At 41.6% G+C, this 20,144-nt stretch overlaps 1 protein-coding gene across 1 annotated transcript in view; it reads left to right on the top strand.

Annotated features, from left to right (window-relative positions):
• LOC120528198 overlaps positions 1–15,851 on the top strand; it is a 38,691-nt gene extending 22,840 nt beyond the window's left edge. The window contains exons 2-5 of the mRNA XM_039752283.1: positions 263–797; positions 12,076–12,133; positions 12,326–13,078; positions 14,970–15,851. Of these exons, the coding sequence (XP_039608217.1) occupies positions 383–797; positions 12,076–12,133; positions 12,326–13,078; positions 14,970–15,765 (2,022 nt within the window). The 5' untranslated portion in view covers positions 263–382 and the 3' untranslated portion in view covers positions 15,766–15,851. The remainder of the gene's footprint in view (positions 1–262; positions 798–12,075; positions 12,134–12,325; positions 13,079–14,969) is intronic.
• The last annotated feature ends 4,293 nt before the right edge of the window (positions 15,852–20,144 follow it).

The raw sequence follows: 20,144 nt of genomic DNA on the forward strand, positions 1-20,144 counted from the left end.
ATAAATAAATATAACTACAAAAGGACAACAAAGGATAAGAAGAAAATGAGGTAGAACCACCTGCACCTGGTTTGTTTTTTACTACAAATATTATGAGAGGTTCTTCTGGAAACTTGGAGGGTTCAAAGCCATTAATGCCTCTTGTTTAAAAAAAAAAAAAAAAAACATTTATTTTTCTTTCTGTGTTTGATTAAATGCTGTAAGATAATGCTCAGATTATTTTTCATGACTTTCGGCAGTAACTATTTTTTTTTTTCTTCAGATAAATAGAAGCTTCTTTCACTTCTTTCCAATGACCTCCAGGCCAGAGTTGTCCATGTGAGAAGGGAATGTTAGAGAAAAAGAGCAGGCACTTGGAAGAGAGAAGAGTTTCCCACAGAGAATGACCTCAACCAAGGATGATGAAATGGATGCAAGACTGGAACCCTTTAAGCAAGAGGACTGTGACTGGGGTGCATCCTTGGATGTGTGCGTGAAGTCAGAGGATTGGGAAGGGACAATTTCAGATTTTAAAAAGGAAGAGTTTGAGAAGTATGTTGAAATTAAAGGCGAGGATTTGAGAAATTTGCCATTTGCCCCTGAACAGCAAAAACATGAAACTGGGAATATTGAAAATCAAGGTATGTGGGATGAAACTCATTCCAGTTTACTGCCCCAGTTTGCCTGTACAGGACAACTGTTAACCAGACAGGATTCAAAGGACCTGAAATCTGCGTTACCCGAGTTTGAAGAGAAAATCACTGATGGAAACCGGATAGACGATGAAGAGCAGCAGTCATCTAAGAAAGTGGGAATGAGTAAGTAATGTAATCAAACATAAAAGCAAGTGAAAATGAGAACATTTACAGTCTCTAATTGGGGGGTTGGGGTCCATTTTGAGTGTGGTACACCATGTGATCGAGGATAGGTGCTCGTTTAGCCCAAAGGTTGGGATTTTATCAGTAAAGTATTGACGGCCACTAATGTTTTATGTGTACTGTAATGAAGTAATTCTGTCTTGTTATGTAATTTGTATTAATTTGCCAATGTTTTTTTTATTTTTATAAATTGTAAAAATACCTTTTCTGTGCGCGCAGCACAAGATGGGACACTATGGATTGCAGCATCCATATATTTTAAAATCCCTTAAAAAATGTAACAAATATGACATTTTTTCAAGTCAAAAATATTATTGAATATTGAGATTACACACACATTTCAAAAACCGCATACGGAAGACGCTACCTGCTCCGTCTGGATTGTTAAAGCATACGTCGGCTTCAGTGACAGAGAGGATGTTGAGCTCACACTTAGGGGGCAATGAAGCGACAGAAAGTTGAGCAGACCTTCCAGGCGTACAGCCAGTGCTTGAACTGTTGAAAGCCACCGGTATGACATATCGGGCTGTACGCCACCCCTTCAGGCCCTGCATACATCCAGCTTCCTTAACTCTTTTAGGGTAGGATGTCGACTTTTGTCAACAGGAGAGGTTGAGTGCGATCGTCAACGGTAAATGGTGACGAGACCCGCCGTTACGTGTTTTTTCAACTCTCTGTGCCAGAAGGAATGTTAGCTTTGTTGAGTTGTCCGAGATTTCCTGCGCTCACGTGAGTAGCGAAGAGCCCACGACGGCAAAAATGCCATCGACATCAAGCGAGAGATCGAAGCGAATGCACAACGGCAAAATACCCCAAGGACAACGTTTTGCAGATTAGCTCATGAATTGGAATCCGGCTTGTCGAGTGAAATGGAGATCGAGATTAAAAATGAAAGCGAGGTCCCGGCCTCCGCTGATCGCACCAACGGCAACGTTCACCTGATGACAAGATGTACAAACCAGATAGCGTTGCACTTTGCGACCCTTTTGAAAAATGGAGTTTTCTTGTAGTGGATTGTAATATAAGGAGTTCCTTAAGATAGGGTGCCTCATCAATTCAGAAGGCACATTTCCTTAAATCATTAAAGTGGATGCACTTGGTAAGTTTTAAGTGTGGACTTGGAATTTCATAGAGCTCCATTGTAAACTGCAAAAACAAACAAACAACCAACCAACCAACAACAACATTTATTTCTATAGCACATTTTCATACAAATGATGTAGCTCAAAGTGCTTTACAGGATGAAGAAAGACAAAATATACTATATAAGAAATAGTTAGGCAGTACTAATTAATATAGAATAAAAGTAAGGTCCGATAGCCAGGGAGGACAGAAAAAAAGACCACCCAGCCCCCTCTAGGCAGTCTACCTAACATTAATGATCTCAATTTGTCCTCATGGTTTTCAGGGTTCATTGGAAGAACTTGATGATGATGATAGTCATGTGGACTTCTGGCCTTTAATCTATCAATATAAAGACATCACAGTGCTCTGATCAGGTGGTGGTGCTACAGATCACCACCACAGAAAACCAGAGAAAGTAGGGGTTAGTATGGATTTCGGAGCCACCATGAATGATAATGATAACGCATATGCAGAATATCGGGATTAAGCTAAAATGAAGCTATGAGAAAGCCGCGTTAAAATGACAAGTTTTTAGGAGTTTGTTAAAGTGCTCCACCGTATCAGCCTGGGGAATTTCTGTCGGTGAACTATTCCAGATTTGAGGTGCATAACAGCAGAAGGCCGACTTACCACTTCTTTTAAGTTTAGCTCTTGAGATATAGGATGGAGGAGATTATTTAAGGCTCTGTAAACCATCAGCAGTATTTTAAATTAAAAATTCTGAATGACACAGGTAACCAGTGTAGTGACTCTCAGACTGGGGTGATGTGCTCAGATTTTCTTTTCCTAGTTAAGATTCTAGCAGCTCCATTCTGTACTTGTTGTAATCGATTGTCTTTTTTTTTTTTTTAAATCTAGTCAACTGAAAACAAAAACGTGAACTAATTTTTCAGCATCCTACAATGTTATGAGGTCTGACTTTTGCTATATTTCTTAAGTGAAAAAATGCTGTACTAGTAATCTGATTTAATATGCAATTTAAAATTCAGGTCAGAGTCAATAGTTACCCCTAAATTCTTTACCTCCGGCTTGACTTTTCATCCTAATGGATCAAGTTGATTTCTAATACCCGCATTATATCAATTTTTGTATTTTTAAAATTTATCAAGCATGTTTCACTTTAGAACAGTTTTTTTTTTTTATATACCATGATTGTGAAGAAATAACTTAAACTTGAAAAATAGCAGACCTCTCCTTTTAAGAGAGAAGTGGGCACCAGTTCATGCTAAATCAGCACTGTAGTTAATCTGCTCAATTCCATAGGCTTCTAGAATGTTATTTCTGATAGTCATTGTTTTAGATTGGGTGATTCACATTTCGGTTATCATGTCCACAGACTTGCATACCTACACAAGTGGATTCCTAAAACTTGTAAATCTGAGAAAACTTTGACCAGTTCATGACACGTGTGTTGCATTGTATTTTATATAATATAAATGTATACCATATGAGAGGGCAAGTAAATGATTTAGGTTGCATGTAGGACTGCAGTGTATACCGTCTGTATGTGACTTACCAAAATGTTTTCTTAGTAATGATTAAGCGGCAACACTTCATCAAAAGAATGGCAGCATTGTAAAAACCAGGCTCAGAAAAATTACGGAAAATAACAAAAAGTAAGGAACCAACAGTGACTACTGGACATGAAAGGGAATGAATTTGAGTTCGACCGAATCCTCCCAAAAGATGCACTTCATCATCTCCTCTTGTTGGATACCATTATACTCCATTATCAATTTAATTAACCTCGGATCACAGGCAGCTTTTAAATGAAACTGAGAGTGGATACCAGTCCAGCTCAGAGCACATTGGCACACACATCCACACTCGGTAACAACAGGCCAGTTCAGAGCTTAACAACATTAGACATGTATGTGGGGTACGGAAAAAAAATATGGAGAAATTGCACAGGCTTCAGGAGAAAATTTAAAAGTCCAAAATAGGAATGCAACTATGGTGTTTGGCGGCTACACTAACTATCGTGCTCCCCATCTCTCTTCATAATTTCGTTATTTAAAACTATTTAGCTAAACTGTTTCTGTTATTTCAGATTTCCCGGAAAATGGTAACTTCTCCCCACCTCCAAATGGATCAGAGTTATTGACAGCAGCCTCTTTTCAGTCAAACCAAAATGATTTACACTGGAGAGAAAGCCCATTGCTGTTTAGAATGTGGCAAACAGTTCTCACAGAAACTCAATCTGCATAGGCACACAAGAATTCACACTGGAGAAAAACCTTATTGCTGTTCTGAATGTGGCAAACAATTCTCCCAATTAATCCATCTTCAAAAGCACACACTGGAGAAAAACCTTATTGTTATTGTGTCTGTGGCAAGCGATTTTCTGATGATTCACAAATAAGCAAACTGTATAGGCAATCAAGAATCCACACTGGAGAAAAACGTTATTGCTGTTCTAAATGTGGTAAACTATTCTCCAACAATAGCAAACTTCAGAGGCACAGAGGAATCCACACTGGAGAAAAACATTATTGCTTTTCTGAATGTGGTAAACGATTCTTGAACAATAGTGATCTTCAGAGGCACACAAGAACCCATACTTGAGAGAAGCCATATCACTGCTGTGAATGTGACAAAAAAATTCACCCAAAGGGGAACTCTTCACAAACAAACAAATTCACTTTCAGAAAAATACTTGCTGTTCTGAATGTGGGAAAAAAAAAAACTTACAAATATGCAAATTTAAGCAACCCATGACTATTCATATTGGAGAGAAATTGTGTTGCCCTGAATCAAGTAAACTTACCATAGACAGCAGTTGCCTTTGTACTTATAAAGGAGTTCATGCTGCTGAAAAATGTTGTCATTGTTCTGGATGTGACGAGCAGTTCTCAGACAGTAGCTGTTGTAATATGCATGTCAGTATTAACATTTTAGAGAAACTCTATAACTGTACAGAATGTGGCGAACAGTTTTCAAAATTAAGTAATCTGCATAGGCACACAAGAACCCACACTGGAGAAAAACCTTACCTTTGTTCTATTTGTGCCAAGCGATTCTCTTACAGCAGCACTCTTCGGAAGCATGCAAGAATTCATACTACAGAAAAGCCATGTGACTTCTCTGAATGTGGCAAAGTATTCCCACACAGCCAAAATCTTAACAATTGTAAAGTGATTCACACTGGACAGAAGCCCCATTGCTGTTCACAATGTGGCAAACGATTCTCAAAAATAAGCAATCTGCATAGGCAGTCAAGAATCCACACTGGAGAAAAAACCTTATTGCTGTTCTGAATGTGGTAAACAATTCTCCAACAGTAGCGATCTTCAGAGGCATGTGAGAATCCATACTGGACAAAAACCTTATAGCTGTTCAGAATTTGGCAAACAATTCACACAAATGTGCCATCTGAAAAGGCACACAAGAACCCACACTGAAGAAAAATCTTCCTGCTGTTCTTAATGTGGCAAGAGATTCTTCAACAATTGTGCTCTTCAGAAACATGCAAAAACTCATACTGGAGAGAATAAAAAAAAGGTCAAAACCTAAGTTTGGTATTGTCAGCCCTTACTTTTTTGAAGAGAGGTGGAGGAACGGTCACCATCACTTCAGAACGTTCTACTGAAATACTAGAGGACTGGAAAAAATGGATGTGGTGGATGCCTGCAGCAACGGCTCATACGGCCTCCATGCAAGTTTTGCGGAAAAAGGTGATCTCCCTGTGGGGCGATGTCAGGTGGCCTCCTTGTTCGCCTGATCTTGCTCTGTGCGATTTCTTCTCAAGTCGAAGGTCTACACACAGTGACCTCAAAACCTCGAAGCCCTCAAGGACACTATTTGCCACGAAATTGCCGCTAGTCCCCTTGAAATGGCCAAATGAGTCATGCGAGTGTTCAGAAATCATCTCGAAGAGCGTATTGCTAACGATGGTCACCACCTTGAAGACATTTTTAAAACAAGGTGAAAATCTATTTTGTATACACCTTCTTGTGTTGTCATGAAATCGATTTTACCTTTTTTTTTTTCTTTAGTGTTTTTGTAGAATAAACATTTGAAATGTGGCACTTCTTTTTGGCTAACCCTGTGTTTAGTGTCCGGTCATTAAGAATTTCCCCACTGTACTGTTACAAAGCCCTGAAGCTCGCCATGTTAATTATGTGCTGGCCCTGAGGATATGTGAGATTTCAGACTATTTAATCGCAAAATCGCCGCTATTCCCCTTGAAATGGGCAAACGAGTCACGTGGGTGTTCAGAAATTGTTTTGAAGAGCGTATCGCTAATGAAGGCCAGCACCTTAAAGACCTAATTTAAAAAAAAAAAGTGAAAGTAATCTATTTTGTATACCCTTTCTTGTGTTGTAATGGAACTTATTTTATCTTGTAGTAAAAACGCAGTAAAGATGCCAGACTACTGCACAGGAAAAATTTGTAAAAAAATACAACTTACCAGTACCACAGATGCTTTGGGATCAAACTGTAGACTCAATAACTGAAAATGATTAGGTGTCTTGTCACTGGGGCAGACCAGTACCCACGTAACGAAAGGCAGATGTTACGAAACCTGACATAGCTGTCAAAGAAAAGCAGGCTGATAAGAAATGGAGCATCACAGTTTCAGTCTCGAGTGATTACTCCATTCTTGGAATAGAAAAAAAAATGTTGGAAACATGCAGTGATACAGCGTTGCTGCTCCCACCACATGAAAAATTGCCTCAGGATCCCAAATTAGGACCCAAGTGAAAGTCATGCAATGGGTGACACCTTACAGCAATAACCAAATATCCAGAAATGTAGTCTGAGAGACAATAGATGTGGAATAACACCGCTGAAATTGTGCCAGTGGCGATGGGATCAACAGGCCTCGTCAAGAAATGCTTCCAGACCCATCTGGATTGCCTTAGCAAACACTATATGACCGACAGACAGAAGAACAACAACAACAAACCTAAGAAAATGAAAATAGCAGCAGGGCCAAAGTTACTCCAGAAAAACAAACAGACTGCAGGATTTAAGAGCTAGGTTCACTCCTCTCCTGAAAGTACGCAAACGAAACCTTTGGTGGTGTTTCCCCTGAGGGAATTCTTATTACTATTCTGATTGTGACAAACGATTCTCCAACAGTAGTGCTTTTTCACAAGTGCACACAAATTCAGAGTGGAGAAAAGCCATATATGGTGGTTCATAACTTGGCAGAAGATTCCACCATGGCAGCAATAAGAATTTACGCCAGTGAGAGAGAGAGAGAGAGACCCCATTGCAAATTTAGGGGAATAAGACCTGAACTGTCATGACAAATGAGTGAGGTTCACTCCAACGTTGACAGCAAGGATGCCAAGAACATTTGTGAAAGTAACCCTGAGAGAAATTTCTGTAAGAAAATTACAGAGAGACCTGGAAAACGCTTACGTGAAGGTAATGGAATGGCTTGCGGTAAACACCGAAGAAATGCAACGCACACTTGGAGGTACTGCTAACTGGAAAACACCTGCTGTACCAAACCTGAAATAGAGAAACAACTAAAAGACTTCTTCTGATTGTGCAGGAATAGTTGCCATTTGCAGTAGAGTGTCCATTAAAACGCTTGGAAGGCAGATTTCAAATCCAAACTTCAATTTGCAGATGTGGATGTACATATGACTGTGTGTGGTCTATGATACGAATGAAAGTAGTTATATTCTTAGTTCCCAAATTACACATAAAGGAAAATCTGGTTCTTTACTCATTTAACTTTAACAAAGGAATAACTTATTGGATCTTTGATATACATACAGTGGGTATATAAAAGAATCCCCCCCCCCCCCCTTGAAATATTCCCGTTTTTTTTGCTTTACAGCCTTAAATGTAAACACACAAACTAATATTTCTTCCCAGCTTTACTTACTCAATGCACCCTCTAACATCCAAGTGAAAGAAATTGCAGCTACAGCTCAAATCAAAAGCAAAACCTGCTGAGATGAATAAAGGACCCCCACATATCAGTGTCATTTTGTTGACCCCCCCTTTTGCTTTAATGCCAGCCTTGAGTCTGTTGATTCTTCTCTATCAGCTTTGCACTCCTAGATTGAGCCCCCTCAATATTTGCCCCCCACTCTTCTTTACAGTTGAACTGTTCAAGTTCACTCACATCAGATGGTGAGCGTTGGTGGTCTGCTATCTTCAGATCTCTCCACAGATCTTCAGTGTGATTTATGTTTGGGCTCTGACTGGCCACAACAGGACATTCACGTTTTTCTCCTTCAGCCACTGTGTGGTCCATTCTGCTGTGTGCTTGGTGTTGTTGTCGTGTTCAAAGGTGAACATTCTGCCCATCTTCAACTTTCTGCCAGAGGGTAGCAGGTTTTCCTCCAGACTTTAATGGTATTTTGCCCCCTCCATTTCTCCTTCTACCCTAACGAGAGTCCCAGGCCCCCCACAGCAGGATGCTGTCCCTTCCATGCTTTACTGTAGGTATGGTGTGTTGTGGATGGTGAGATGCATTGGTGGACCATTTGGTGTTGAGGCCAAATAGTTTGATTTTGGTCTCCTCTGACCAGAAGACCTTTTTCCACTTGGCATCAGAATCTTCAAGGTGAATTCTGGCAAAAGCTCAAACGAGACTTCATGGGGCCTTTCTTGAGAAGTGCGACCCTCCTGAACAAGCCACAATGGTGGAGCGCTTGTGAAATTGTTGTCCCATGCACACCATTAAATGACCACTCTGTGCCATCAAATCCTGTCACTCCTTCACAGTGTCCATTGGCCTCTCAGTAGCCTCTCTTACCAGTGTCCTCCTTTCTGTTCCATCCAGTTTGGAGGCTCCTAGTGGTACCAAACACTTCTTTATGATGGACTTTGCTAGGCTCCTGTGGATTGATGAAGCCTTTGAGATGTTTTGGTCTCCATCTCCTGCCTGCCTTATGTCTGTCCACCACTCTGTCCCTGAGATCTTTTGTAAGTCGCTTGCCACCCATAGTCAGGTGTTTGCTGTCAGTTGCTCTACCAAGCAAGGGAATGAATGGACCAGGAACAGCTTCACTGATCACACTCATTACAATTGAGCACAGCCAGTGACCAGGGTCTGCAATGGAGATGGGGGGGCACTGACACCTGAGTGAGTTAGTGGGTTGAGTTGTGTGAGAACTTTATTCATCTCAGGATTTCTTCCTTTTGATTTTTTTATCATTCTTCTGAACTGTAGCTGTGTTTCTTTCACTTGAATGTTAGAGATTGCATTGAGTAAGTACAGCTGGAAAAAATATTAGTTTTTGTGTTTGCATTTAAGGCTACAAATCAAACAAAAATAGGAATATTTCAAAGGGGATACCAACTGTAGATATATAGATGGATATATATAATTACGGCTGGGAATCAATTAAAAAAATTGACTAATGAATTGCATTATAACTTTGCACAATTGCATTAAATGGTGACAATCAACTCAACGGCAGAGAGTGTCGTCGTTTGTCGTGCAGGTTTGAACAGGTTTAAACCGCCTGGCAAGTGTTCATAATCAGTTCTCGCTGCTTTATTTAAGAGATAGAAACACAGTCTCGTTATTTAATAGACAGACCTCATCTTACATTTAAATGTTTACACGTGGAAGTGTGTGTGTGTGTCTCTATATGTATGTCTGTCTCTCCGGCCCGGAAGTGCAATCGGGTAGTGAGAAGCTCAAAGAGCTGACAAGGTGGCCCCAAGTTAATGAGTCGGAAGAAGAAAGAAGAGTGAGGCTACAGCATGATGCTGAAAGAAAGTGACTCCATCACCAAAGTGAAACCACCGAGGAAAGAAAAAACGAGAGAGAAACTCACTCAGCCGCCGATATTCAAGCGAGGCGAACACATCAGGAAAAACTAAACCTCCGAGGAGAGAGAAACTTGCTTAGCCGCTGATAAGACAACGAGGGGGCGAGCGCATCCGCAAAACGAAACCTGGCGACTCTGCTTTTGAATTTTATTTCCGATTTCAATAGTTTCTAGGAGCCCAGTCGCCCCCTCCCCCAAATATAATCTTATGATATAACCTTATATATAATTTGATACTATCCGTATGTATAGTGTTCGCGTCAATACCTCGACTCAATACAAGTTAGAACCATGCAGTGGGACTCTGCCTGTGTAGTTGGAACATAACGTGGCAAACGCGGACGCAGTATTGCATGATTGGCTAAGAATGTTCGAATGCTTCAGTAACGCCGCTGGACGGCCGAGTACAGTAAGTCGGTGTTGGTTCAAGCAGATAACAGTAAGTTTGGTTGGTTTTTGGAATGTTGCTTTGGTGGGGCGTACTTTCCAGGACTAACATCGTCGACTGACTTAAACTCTTCGACCGTTCCGGAACCGTAAGTAATTTAGAACGCATCGCCATTTGCTTGGTACGTCGAAATCTGTCTTTAGGCAGTTCGGCATCCTTCTGACATCTATTGGCAAACTGAGTAATGACGGCTGGGTATTAACAATGGTCATTGTTTAAATTTTAGCCGATCACAGATCTAAAATGACCACGCCAACATAATTATTACTCCGACTCTGATTAAGGTTGTAAAATACGGTTTGTTTTGAAAATTTGTTTGCTGGAAAAAAATCAAATGAGGTGTGCCAGTGAGCTTAGTTCACGTCTCGCAGCCCCGTTTAAACAGGAAGCTCTTCATTACATCGGCCGAAAAGGTCTATTTTAAGCACAAATCAGTGCCATGATAACAAAATCATTTCAAAGACTTTAAAAAAACAAATAATTCTTTGCAGAGAAAGTATGGATTTCACAAACGTAGAATTTGTAGCCCGATTCGATCGGGCTTCCAGTCGCTGGTAATCTTTATAAAATTGTAATCCGTTGACCCTGTGTTCGGATTCAGCGGGTTGGAAAATGGATGGATAGTATAACAAATGTGCTGAACATACCACAGATAGCAAATGATCGTGAACTCTGCTATTTGAGAACAAGTAATGTGACGATGTTTGTAGTTCTGGCACCGGACAGCTTGTTGTAATTGGCAGGCTTGGTTTAACTAGACGGGAGCGCCAGTCTCTGGCAGGTGTCGCATGCCACAGTGGCAGAAGGTTTTCATGACAAATGACGCCATAATCCGAGACAGTCAATTTATTCTTGGACTCCATTTATTTCCTTTCTTATTGAAGTAGCTCTGTGCTTCCTATTCCTTGTTTTGCAAAGCACGTTTTGCTGTGTTAAGAGGTCTGCCTACTTTTTATACCTACTTTCAGGGCATTCATTTAAAACTAAAGACGTATTCCGTCCTTTTATGCTCATACTAAATTATTCCAAATGGTTTCATGTTTGTTTTTACCTGTAACTGTGTATTTTGTAAATTGGTTACGTTTTTAGGGACATGTATTTAAAATACAGTAATCCCTCGTTTATCGCGGGAGATTGGTTCCAAGGCCGGCCGCAATAACTGAATTTCTGCAAAGTAGGGACACCATATTTATTTAATTATTTAACGTGTATTTGGACGTTTTTAAACCCTCCCTGTACGGTTTACAACCCACCCTTTACTCTATTAATAACAGGGCCAACTGTTAAGCAATATGAAATCGGTAGATAAGTTTACAGTTACTGTATAGCGAAGTACACGTAGCTATATATGACGTGATGAATATCCAGAAGTTTCATCTTCTCAGCGATCGTCATCATTCTTCATTGGCGTTTAGGTTCAGCACCAGCCTTGGAAGAAGGAGCACGTTTGGGAGTCATTGCAGGGGGTGAAAATTGAAGCGAAGTTCAACACAAAGAAACCACAAAAAAATCACACACAGTACAGTGTAAAGTAAACCGCTCGGCGAGAAAGCTTGAAGCGAAATGGCCGCGACAGAGAAACAAGGGGAGGTGCTGTGGGATCTGGGCATCAGTCAAAGCACCAATCACGGGCCCGATTAGAAAGCGGGAAGCTGTGATTTGTCGTCTCCCTCCCGTGTACCAATCACAGCCCGTGTTACAACGCACTTAGTCACTGAACTTGTTTTGTTGTTCTTAGACTAGGAAATACTACTACTATATTTAAAAATCTGCGAAAAGTGAACCGCGAAGTAGCGAGGGATTGCTGTACTGTATGTCTGTATAATAAAAAAGTTTTTGTTTTATGTCAAAGACTGCAAGTGAAAAATAAAACAAAATATTTCATTGTTTGTTACAGGCAGACACTTTATGTTGGGCGACTCAAAAGTGAAGATTTCTCGACGAGTATTTTTTAGGTTAGTGGACGTTAACGCCATACTTTTACAATAACTGTATTTGTTTGAGGGAATTAAGTATTGTCATCCATTTATTTAATCAGACCTTTGTTGCGAGGTGTTCAGCTTATTTCATTCTGAATTCCTTTATAACAGGGTTTTCTGTTTTTACGTAATTATGTGAAATGTTCTGACCGCTGTTTTCTTCCACAGACGGCAACCCGTGTTGGATGAATCCCTCGATTTTCATGGCGGCGGCGAACTACTTGAACCTGAAGAATACAAAGAATTGGACTCAAGCACAGAATGCGAGATTCCATGTGAGCTGCAGGCATCGATCGTGGAGGAAGATGTTCAGGAATTTTTTCTTCAGGTGAAGAAGAAAAAGAAAGCAAATACTCGTAAAAAGTGCCCGGGAAGGAGCAAGCGCAGCAAGCATCAGAAGTTCTGCAATCCAAAGAAGAGCGAGAGACTGAAGAAGGAATGTCCCGTGTTGTACTGCAAGGCCACCGTCGTTCACTTGCCTCGCCATCTCCGAGCCATCCACGGCTGGCCGAAAGAGAGGGCGCAATCGGCGGTGCAGTTCTTTATGTTAAGAAAGCCCTACGCCACAACCAAGTCCAACAAGAGGAAAGCAAAAGATTACCACTACTGCCGGCCCTGTCCTTTCGAAGGCTGCTTCTCTGTGGTGAAACGCTTACCTCCTCATTTAAGGAAAGTTCATCAGCTCGCCAGCGACTCCGAGCAGTACAAGATGCTGCTTAGCAGCGTTAGCAGGAGAAACCAGCAAAATAAATGGAGCCTAAGTGACAGGCCGGACCTAAGCGGCCATGTCACGTCAGACAGGAGTGATGACAACGACGGACGTGAGGGAGTGGAGTCGGCAGGAAGGGGGAATCGGGAAGAAAGTGGAAGCCGTGCAATGGCGGAAAGTGAAGAGCGCGATACCGATTTTGATTACGCTCGGTATACTGAGGGTGACCCTTTACGTTTTCTTCTGTTTTGAAAAATGGCTGCCGTCAGCAGATGGTGGCAATAAAAGTGTCGAATCGGCAAATTAAAAATTGTTTTTCACGTTAAAAAGTATTTTAGTCTGCCATTGACAACCAAAAAAAAATGCAGTCACTTTTAGACCAAAAACCATTAAGAGGTGTATTTATAAATTGGATTGCCCCCTCTACCACCCAAAATTTTTCTGTACTCGTGTGTTATAACCAGACCTCATGACCATATTTGCTGGATAGGGGTGTGTGGCGCGCCCGATATCTGTGCAAAAGGACGAAGGTCCAAGTCTTTAGAGTCTTGGTGCCCCCTGTTTGTGAGACATGGACGCTATCCAGTGACTTGAGACAAAGACTGGACTCCTTTAGTACCGTGTCTCTCCGGAAAATCCTTGGGTACCGTTGGTTTGACTTTGTGTTGCTCATGGAGTCCCGAATGAGGCGCATGACCTGCATTGTGATGGAGCGTCAGTTACGGCCATGTGGCGCATTTCCCAGATGGTGATCCAGCTCGTAGGATCCTCATTGTTGGGGATCCAAGTGGCTGGACCAGGCCAAGGGGTGGCCCACGTAACACCTGGCAGTGGCAGATAGAGGGTCATTTATGGAGGGTGGCACTGGACCACGTGTCTGCCTGGGGGATTGCCAACCGGGATCCCGAGTTGTTTTATTGTGTTGTGGGTACATCAACGTACTGTACCAGTGCACCCTCCCCGACTTGACTTGTTATAACCCCAGCATAGGACTTTGCTCAACGGTGAGGACTCTTTCAATGCTATACTTGACGACATTAGAAAGTAAATCAAAATCTAATTTTACGTATTCTTGTGTTTGTTTAGTAAATAAACGAAATGTAAAAAAACAAGTGAGATTTTTCTCTTGCCTGTGGCGCCGTTATGACACCCGAGTACCAAAAAATTCTTAACCAGGAATGGTCACATCTTCCTTAGCAAGCTTAAAACGATTGATACGGTGGTGTGCCTACGGAAGAAGAAGTGCAAAACCGTTTCTAATTTCAAAGATCGCCCAAGCGTGCTGGATCTGTCCTTGTACCGAAAAACGTGCAGAGAAAATGGATGAGGAGCTTCAAAACATTATCTCACCCAAAGAAATGAGAGATTTTGGAAAGTCGTGAGCAAGTCACTCCAGCTAGTGCACTTGTAGCGGTCCGGTGATTTATTTTGTATCATTTTTTTGGGGGGTGGTGGGATCCCAGGAACGCACCCAGCCTTGGCCCGACTTGCACCCCTTACACACAGAGACATGAATTAACAGCAAATTGAATAAATAAATAACTTGGTGTGAAATGAAATAAAGTGGAAATCTAAACAACTACCGTAGTATACTCTCGTTTAAGTTCTCCCGCGGAGGAGTCGGGACTTTATTTTACCGTATAATTTCCGGTATTTTATGATGTCGGTCGTATAAGTCGAATGTGGAACACTCCTGCTATTAGTCCGAGAGATTATGATATGATAACTCCCACCGGAGCGAGTAACCACGGAGCACACGGCCTTTTTATGCCATGTATTGTGACCACACGGTAATACCCGAACTATTCCGAAGCGACGTTTGTACCGTTTTGTGTATCTCAACCTCGTACACCTTTATGAGGTGTCTGTGTGTCCCTCTGATTATACTACCACCCTCAACAGAGTGGGTCCCGTATAGAGTGGCGGTACAATAATTGTATTTGTTTAAAGGAATTGAATATTGTCATCCCTTTATTTAATCAGATCTTTGTTGTGAAGCGTTCTGCTTATTTCATTCTGAATAACGTAGTAATTCCTTTATAACAGGGATTTCTGTTTTTACATAATCATGCGAAATGTTCTGACCGCTGTTTTCTTCCACAGACGGCACCCCGTGTTGGATGAATCCCTCGATTTTCACGGCGGCGGCGGTGAACTACTTGAACCTGAAGAATACAAAGAATTGGACTCAAGCACAGAATGCAAGATTCCATGTGAGCTGCAGGCATCGATCGTGGAGGAAGATGTTCAGGAATTTTTTCTTCAGGTGAAGAAGAAAAAGAAAGCAAATACTCGTAAAAAGTGCCCGGGAAGGAGCAAGCGCAGCAAGCATCAGAAGTTCTGCAATCCAAAGAAGAGCGAGAGACTGAAGAAGGAATGTCCTGTGTTGTACTGCAAGGCCACCGTCGTTCACTTGCCTCGCCATCTCCGAGCCATCCACGGCTGGCCGAAAGGGAGGGCGCAATCGGCGGTGCAGTTCTTTATGTTAAGAAAGCCCTACGCCACAACCAAGTCCAACAAGAGGAAAGCAAAAGATTACCACTACTGCCGGCCGTGTCCTGTCGAAGGCTGCTTCTCTGTGGTGAAACGCTTACCTTCTCATTTAAGGAAAGTTCATCAGCTCGCCAGCGACTCCGAGCAGTACAAGATGCTGCTTAGCAGCGTTAGCAGGAGAAACCAGCAAAATAAATGGAGCCTAAGTGACAGGCCGGACCTAAGCGGCCATGTCACGTCAGACAGGAATGATGACAACGACGGACGTGAGGGAGTGGAGTCGGCAGGAAGGGGGAATCGGGAAGAAAGTGGAGGCCGTGCAATGGCGGAAAGTGAAGAGAGCGATACCGATTTTGATTACGCTCGGTATACTGAGGGTGACCCTTTACGTTTTCTTCTGTTTTGAGAAATGGCTGCCGTCAGCAGATGGTGGCAATAAAAGTGTCGAATCGGCAAAATAAAATTTGTTTTTCACGTTGAAAAGTATTTTAGTCCACCATTGACAACCAAAAAAAAATGCAGTCACTTTTAGACCAAAAACTATTAAGAGGGGTATTTATAAATGTGTTATAACCAGACCTCATGACCATATTTGCTTGATAGGGGTGTTTGGCGCACTTGATATCTCTGCAAAAGGATGAAGGTCCAAGTCTTTAGAGTCCTGGTGCTCCCTGTTTGTGAGACATGGATGCTATCCAGAGACCTCAGATGAAGACTGGACTCCTGTGTCTCTTCAAAGAGTCCTTGGGTCCCGCTGGTTTTACTTCATGTTGTTCATGGAATCCTGAATGAGGCACATGACCTGCATTGTCAGTTACGGCACTACGGCCATGTGGCACGTTTCCCCGATAGTGATTCAGCTTGTAGGATCCTCATTGTTGGGGACCCAAGTGGCTGGACCTGGCCAATGGGTCTCCTACGTAACACCTGGCTGTGACAGATAGTGGGTCCCTTGGGGAGGGTGGGACTGGACCGCATGTCTGCCTGGAGGAGGTTGCCAACTGGGACCCCGAGTTGTTGGAATGGTCACGTCTTCCTTTGCCAGCTTTAAACGATCGGTACGGATCGGCACGCCTACGGAAGAAGAAGCCAGCAGCCTCTCAGAAGAAGCAGAGCAAAACCGTTCATAATTTCAAAGATCGCCTAAGCATGCTGGATCTGTCCTTGTGCCGAAGAACGTGCAGAGAAAATGGATGAGGAGCTTCAAAACATTATCACGCCCGAAGAAATCAGAGATTTTGGAAAGTCGTAAGCCAGCCACGCCAGCTCGTGTACTTGTAGTGGTCTGGTGCCGCAACGGGATGGTGATTTGTTTATTTTTTTTATTTTTTTTTTTGGTGGGGGATTGATTATTACTATTATTATTATTTGATAATTGCCATTATTAGTGTATAAATGGATATAAATGATTGCACTTAAACGATTCACCAAAATCTATTGTATGTAATCGATACTGTTTTAAACGTTATTGTTTTTTCATCAGAAAACCCAGTTTCCCCGTCTACCTGTGTTAGTTTAAATGGCACTTTTGCCCCTCGCAGAAGGGCGGATGCGCTGACATATCGTGTCGACTGGACAACACAGTGAATGTGGTGTCTATCTATATATGTCTGTGGTAGAGTGGAGTGGAGTGGAGATGATGACATTTTCAGGAGCCAGAACTGAGGTCGTCATGGGAGGAGTGATAGTTGATGCAGAAGTGTGTTGGAGGTCGTCTGTGGCATAGACATATATAGGTAGACGCCACATTCACTGTGTTGCCCAGTCGGCACGATACGTTGTCGTGGCAAAAAATTCATCATCAGAAGGCTTTTTACCTTATAATAAAGGCTATTAGGACACGGGATAGACAGACAGAGCTTTAAGGCTTTATTGCAATAAATCAATAACACGGACTCAACCCAATTTGGCCGAATTAGACTGAGCCCTGAACATTCCCATAATTGAAGTTTTTATAACAATTTCTTATTTTAACCTTGTTCAATGAGCTCATTCTGCATCTGGCCACACTGTCTATTGTTTGTTCCAGTTTCTGTTTTTCTTATTCTTGATTGGTTCTTCAACTTGGAAGATGTCCTCTATTCCATATTTGGTTTTTCATGGTGTCACTTCCTCCTCTAGCCTTTCAAGCTATACTATAATATTGGCCTAAAGCTAAACTTTAATTAAAAAGAAATATTGTATATGCTTTCATTTAGTCATTAGCTTGGCATACTTGATTTGTCTTAATTTCTACACTAAAGCTAATTTCTAATATTTTTGCTAAAGCCTGAATTTACTAAGATTTTCTTTTCATGCATTACAGTGTGACCTTGCATACAGCAAAGAGCCTTTTGTTGCCTCTCTGCTGATTCACCAATCCAGCTGGTTTCGCTACGTGCCTTCCAGAGCCATCTTCTCTGTGTTATCGCATCCTTTGCTTCCTAGCCTTGAATCACAGGTGTTCTCAACCTCTTAACCTGTTCTAAGCTGGTTTCTGTGCGTCAATCTTCTATTCTTTTCTTACTCTGGAAATTTTGCTGTATGCTTAAAACTATTGCAATATAACCGATTTATAACTATTATAACTAACTATTTTTTGTTAACTATTTGCTTGACCTACCCTATTTGCTTAAGAAGCTTTTAATTACTTTTTATGGCTCTTTGTTAATTTGCTATTCTCTATGCTAATATAAAAAAAAAATTTCCTTCTACAACGTCAGCGCGTCCGCCATATTGCGAGTGGCAAAAGTGCCATTTAAACTAATACAGGTGGACGTGGAAACCGGGTTTTCTGATGAAAAAACAACAACATTTAAAACAGTATCGTTTACATACAACAGATTTTGGCGAATCGTTTAAGTGCAATTATTTATATCCATTTATGCACTCAAAATGGCAATTATTAAATAATATTAATACTAATTATTATTATTAAATAATTCCTCCCATATAAGTAACATTTCTCGGACTGCCTTCTTCCATCTCCGACACATTTCTAGACTTTGTCCTGTTCTTACACAACACACTACTGAAGTATCAGTTAATGCCCGAGTCACCTCACGTATAGATTACTGTAATGCTATTCTATCTGGCGTCCCACAAAAACGTATCCATCGCTTACAACTTCTTTAAAATTCAGCTGCCAGGATGATAACCTGCTGTTCTAAATCCACTGAACATATCACACCAATTCTCTCTCAACGTCACTGGCTCCCAGTTCACTACAGAATACAATACTAAATACTGCTCTGAACCTTTAAAACTCTTCACAACCTCACTGATCTCCTCCAGACTGACACTCCTCTCGCTCACTCAGATCCTCGTCTGAAGCTCTGCTTTCTGTACCACACGTCAGACTCTGTGCTATGGGAGCTCGAGCGTCTCTCCTGGTGCTCCTCAACTCGGGAATTCTCTTCTCTCTCATATACGTCAGCTTGATTTAAATAACACATTTTAAAACTGCCCTCAAAAGTATCTTTTTCAAAGTGGCATACTATGGCGTTATTTCAGTGCCACTATTCTGAGCGCACGTAAAAAAAGATTGCAAGTGCAAGTGTTGCATTTTGAGGAGAAATTTATTTTGAGCGTACAAAAGCTGAATTTGAGTGAACAAAATTCATTGCTGCGCAAAAATGTATTTCAGTGTTTGCGCTTATCCATATACACACACAATAGCACCCCTCTCGCTCAGTTTTTCATTTGCGCTTGCTCGCTTGATATGTTGCTTGCGCTCACAACATTGTCTGCTGCAAGCGCCAACTCTGTACACCGTTATAAGTGTGCCACAAAACCAACCAATCACAGACTTGGTTTCAAAAATTCTGATTGGCTCTTACGGACTCCAATCAGCTCGCTAGCTGCTGCATTCCGGACACCGGAAACACTGTCCACTCAGCCTCGCTTCTTGCAGATAGAGGGAGTTTTGATTTACTCTGCAGCCAAAGAAGAGATGGCAGAATCAAATAATGGCTCCAATAATACTACACCACATCCGCAAATTGGGGTTTAATTGAGTTTAGCTGGATTTAGCTACATTTCGGACTGTTTCCGGAATGCAGCAGCTAGCGAGCTGATTGGAGTCCGTAAGAGCCAATCAGAATTTTTGAAACCAAGTCTGTGATTGGTTGGTTTTGTGGCACACTTATAACGGTGTACAGAGAGTTGAGCGCTCGCAGCAGAGAATGTTGTGAGCAGCAAGCAACACATTGCAGCAAGCAAGCAAATGAAAAACTGAGCGAGAGGGGTGCTATGTGTGTGTGTATATGGATAAGCGCAAACACTGAAATACATTTTTTGCACGCAGCAATGAATTTTGTTCACTCAAATTCAGCTTTTGTACGCCAAAATAAATTTCTCTTCAAAATGCAACACTTGCACTTGCAATCTTTTTTTACGTGTGCTCAGAATAGTGGCACTGAAATAACGCCATAGCATACCAATTGTGAATTTTGCAATGTTACTGCCAGTTATCTTTTGTTTGTTTGCTAATTATTGCTTTTTGACTTCTCATTCTCTTGTTTTAATTTTGCTAATGTTGTTTAATTTTATTGTAAGGTGATCTGGAGTGCTAAGATTATAATAATGGGATTTTCAAATGGCCAAATATAAACAAAATAATTGCCCAGCCTTGCCTATTAAATGTAATCCCCCAGGATCTGGGTTGGAGCGTACAGCGGTTTGTACAATCCCAAGCAGTATCCATTACTTCACTTCACAGCAGTGCCACTCGCAATATGGCGGCGACGTTGACGTACGATGCTGCTGATCATGTGGCGTCTACTAATTCTATATCTATGGTCTGTT

Source organism: Polypterus senegalus, chromosome 4, assembly GCF_016835505.1.
Source record: "Polypterus senegalus isolate Bchr_013 chromosome 4, ASM1683550v1, whole genome shotgun sequence".
NCBI lineage: Eukaryota > Metazoa > Chordata > Cladistia > Polypteriformes > Polypteridae > Polypterus > Polypterus senegalus.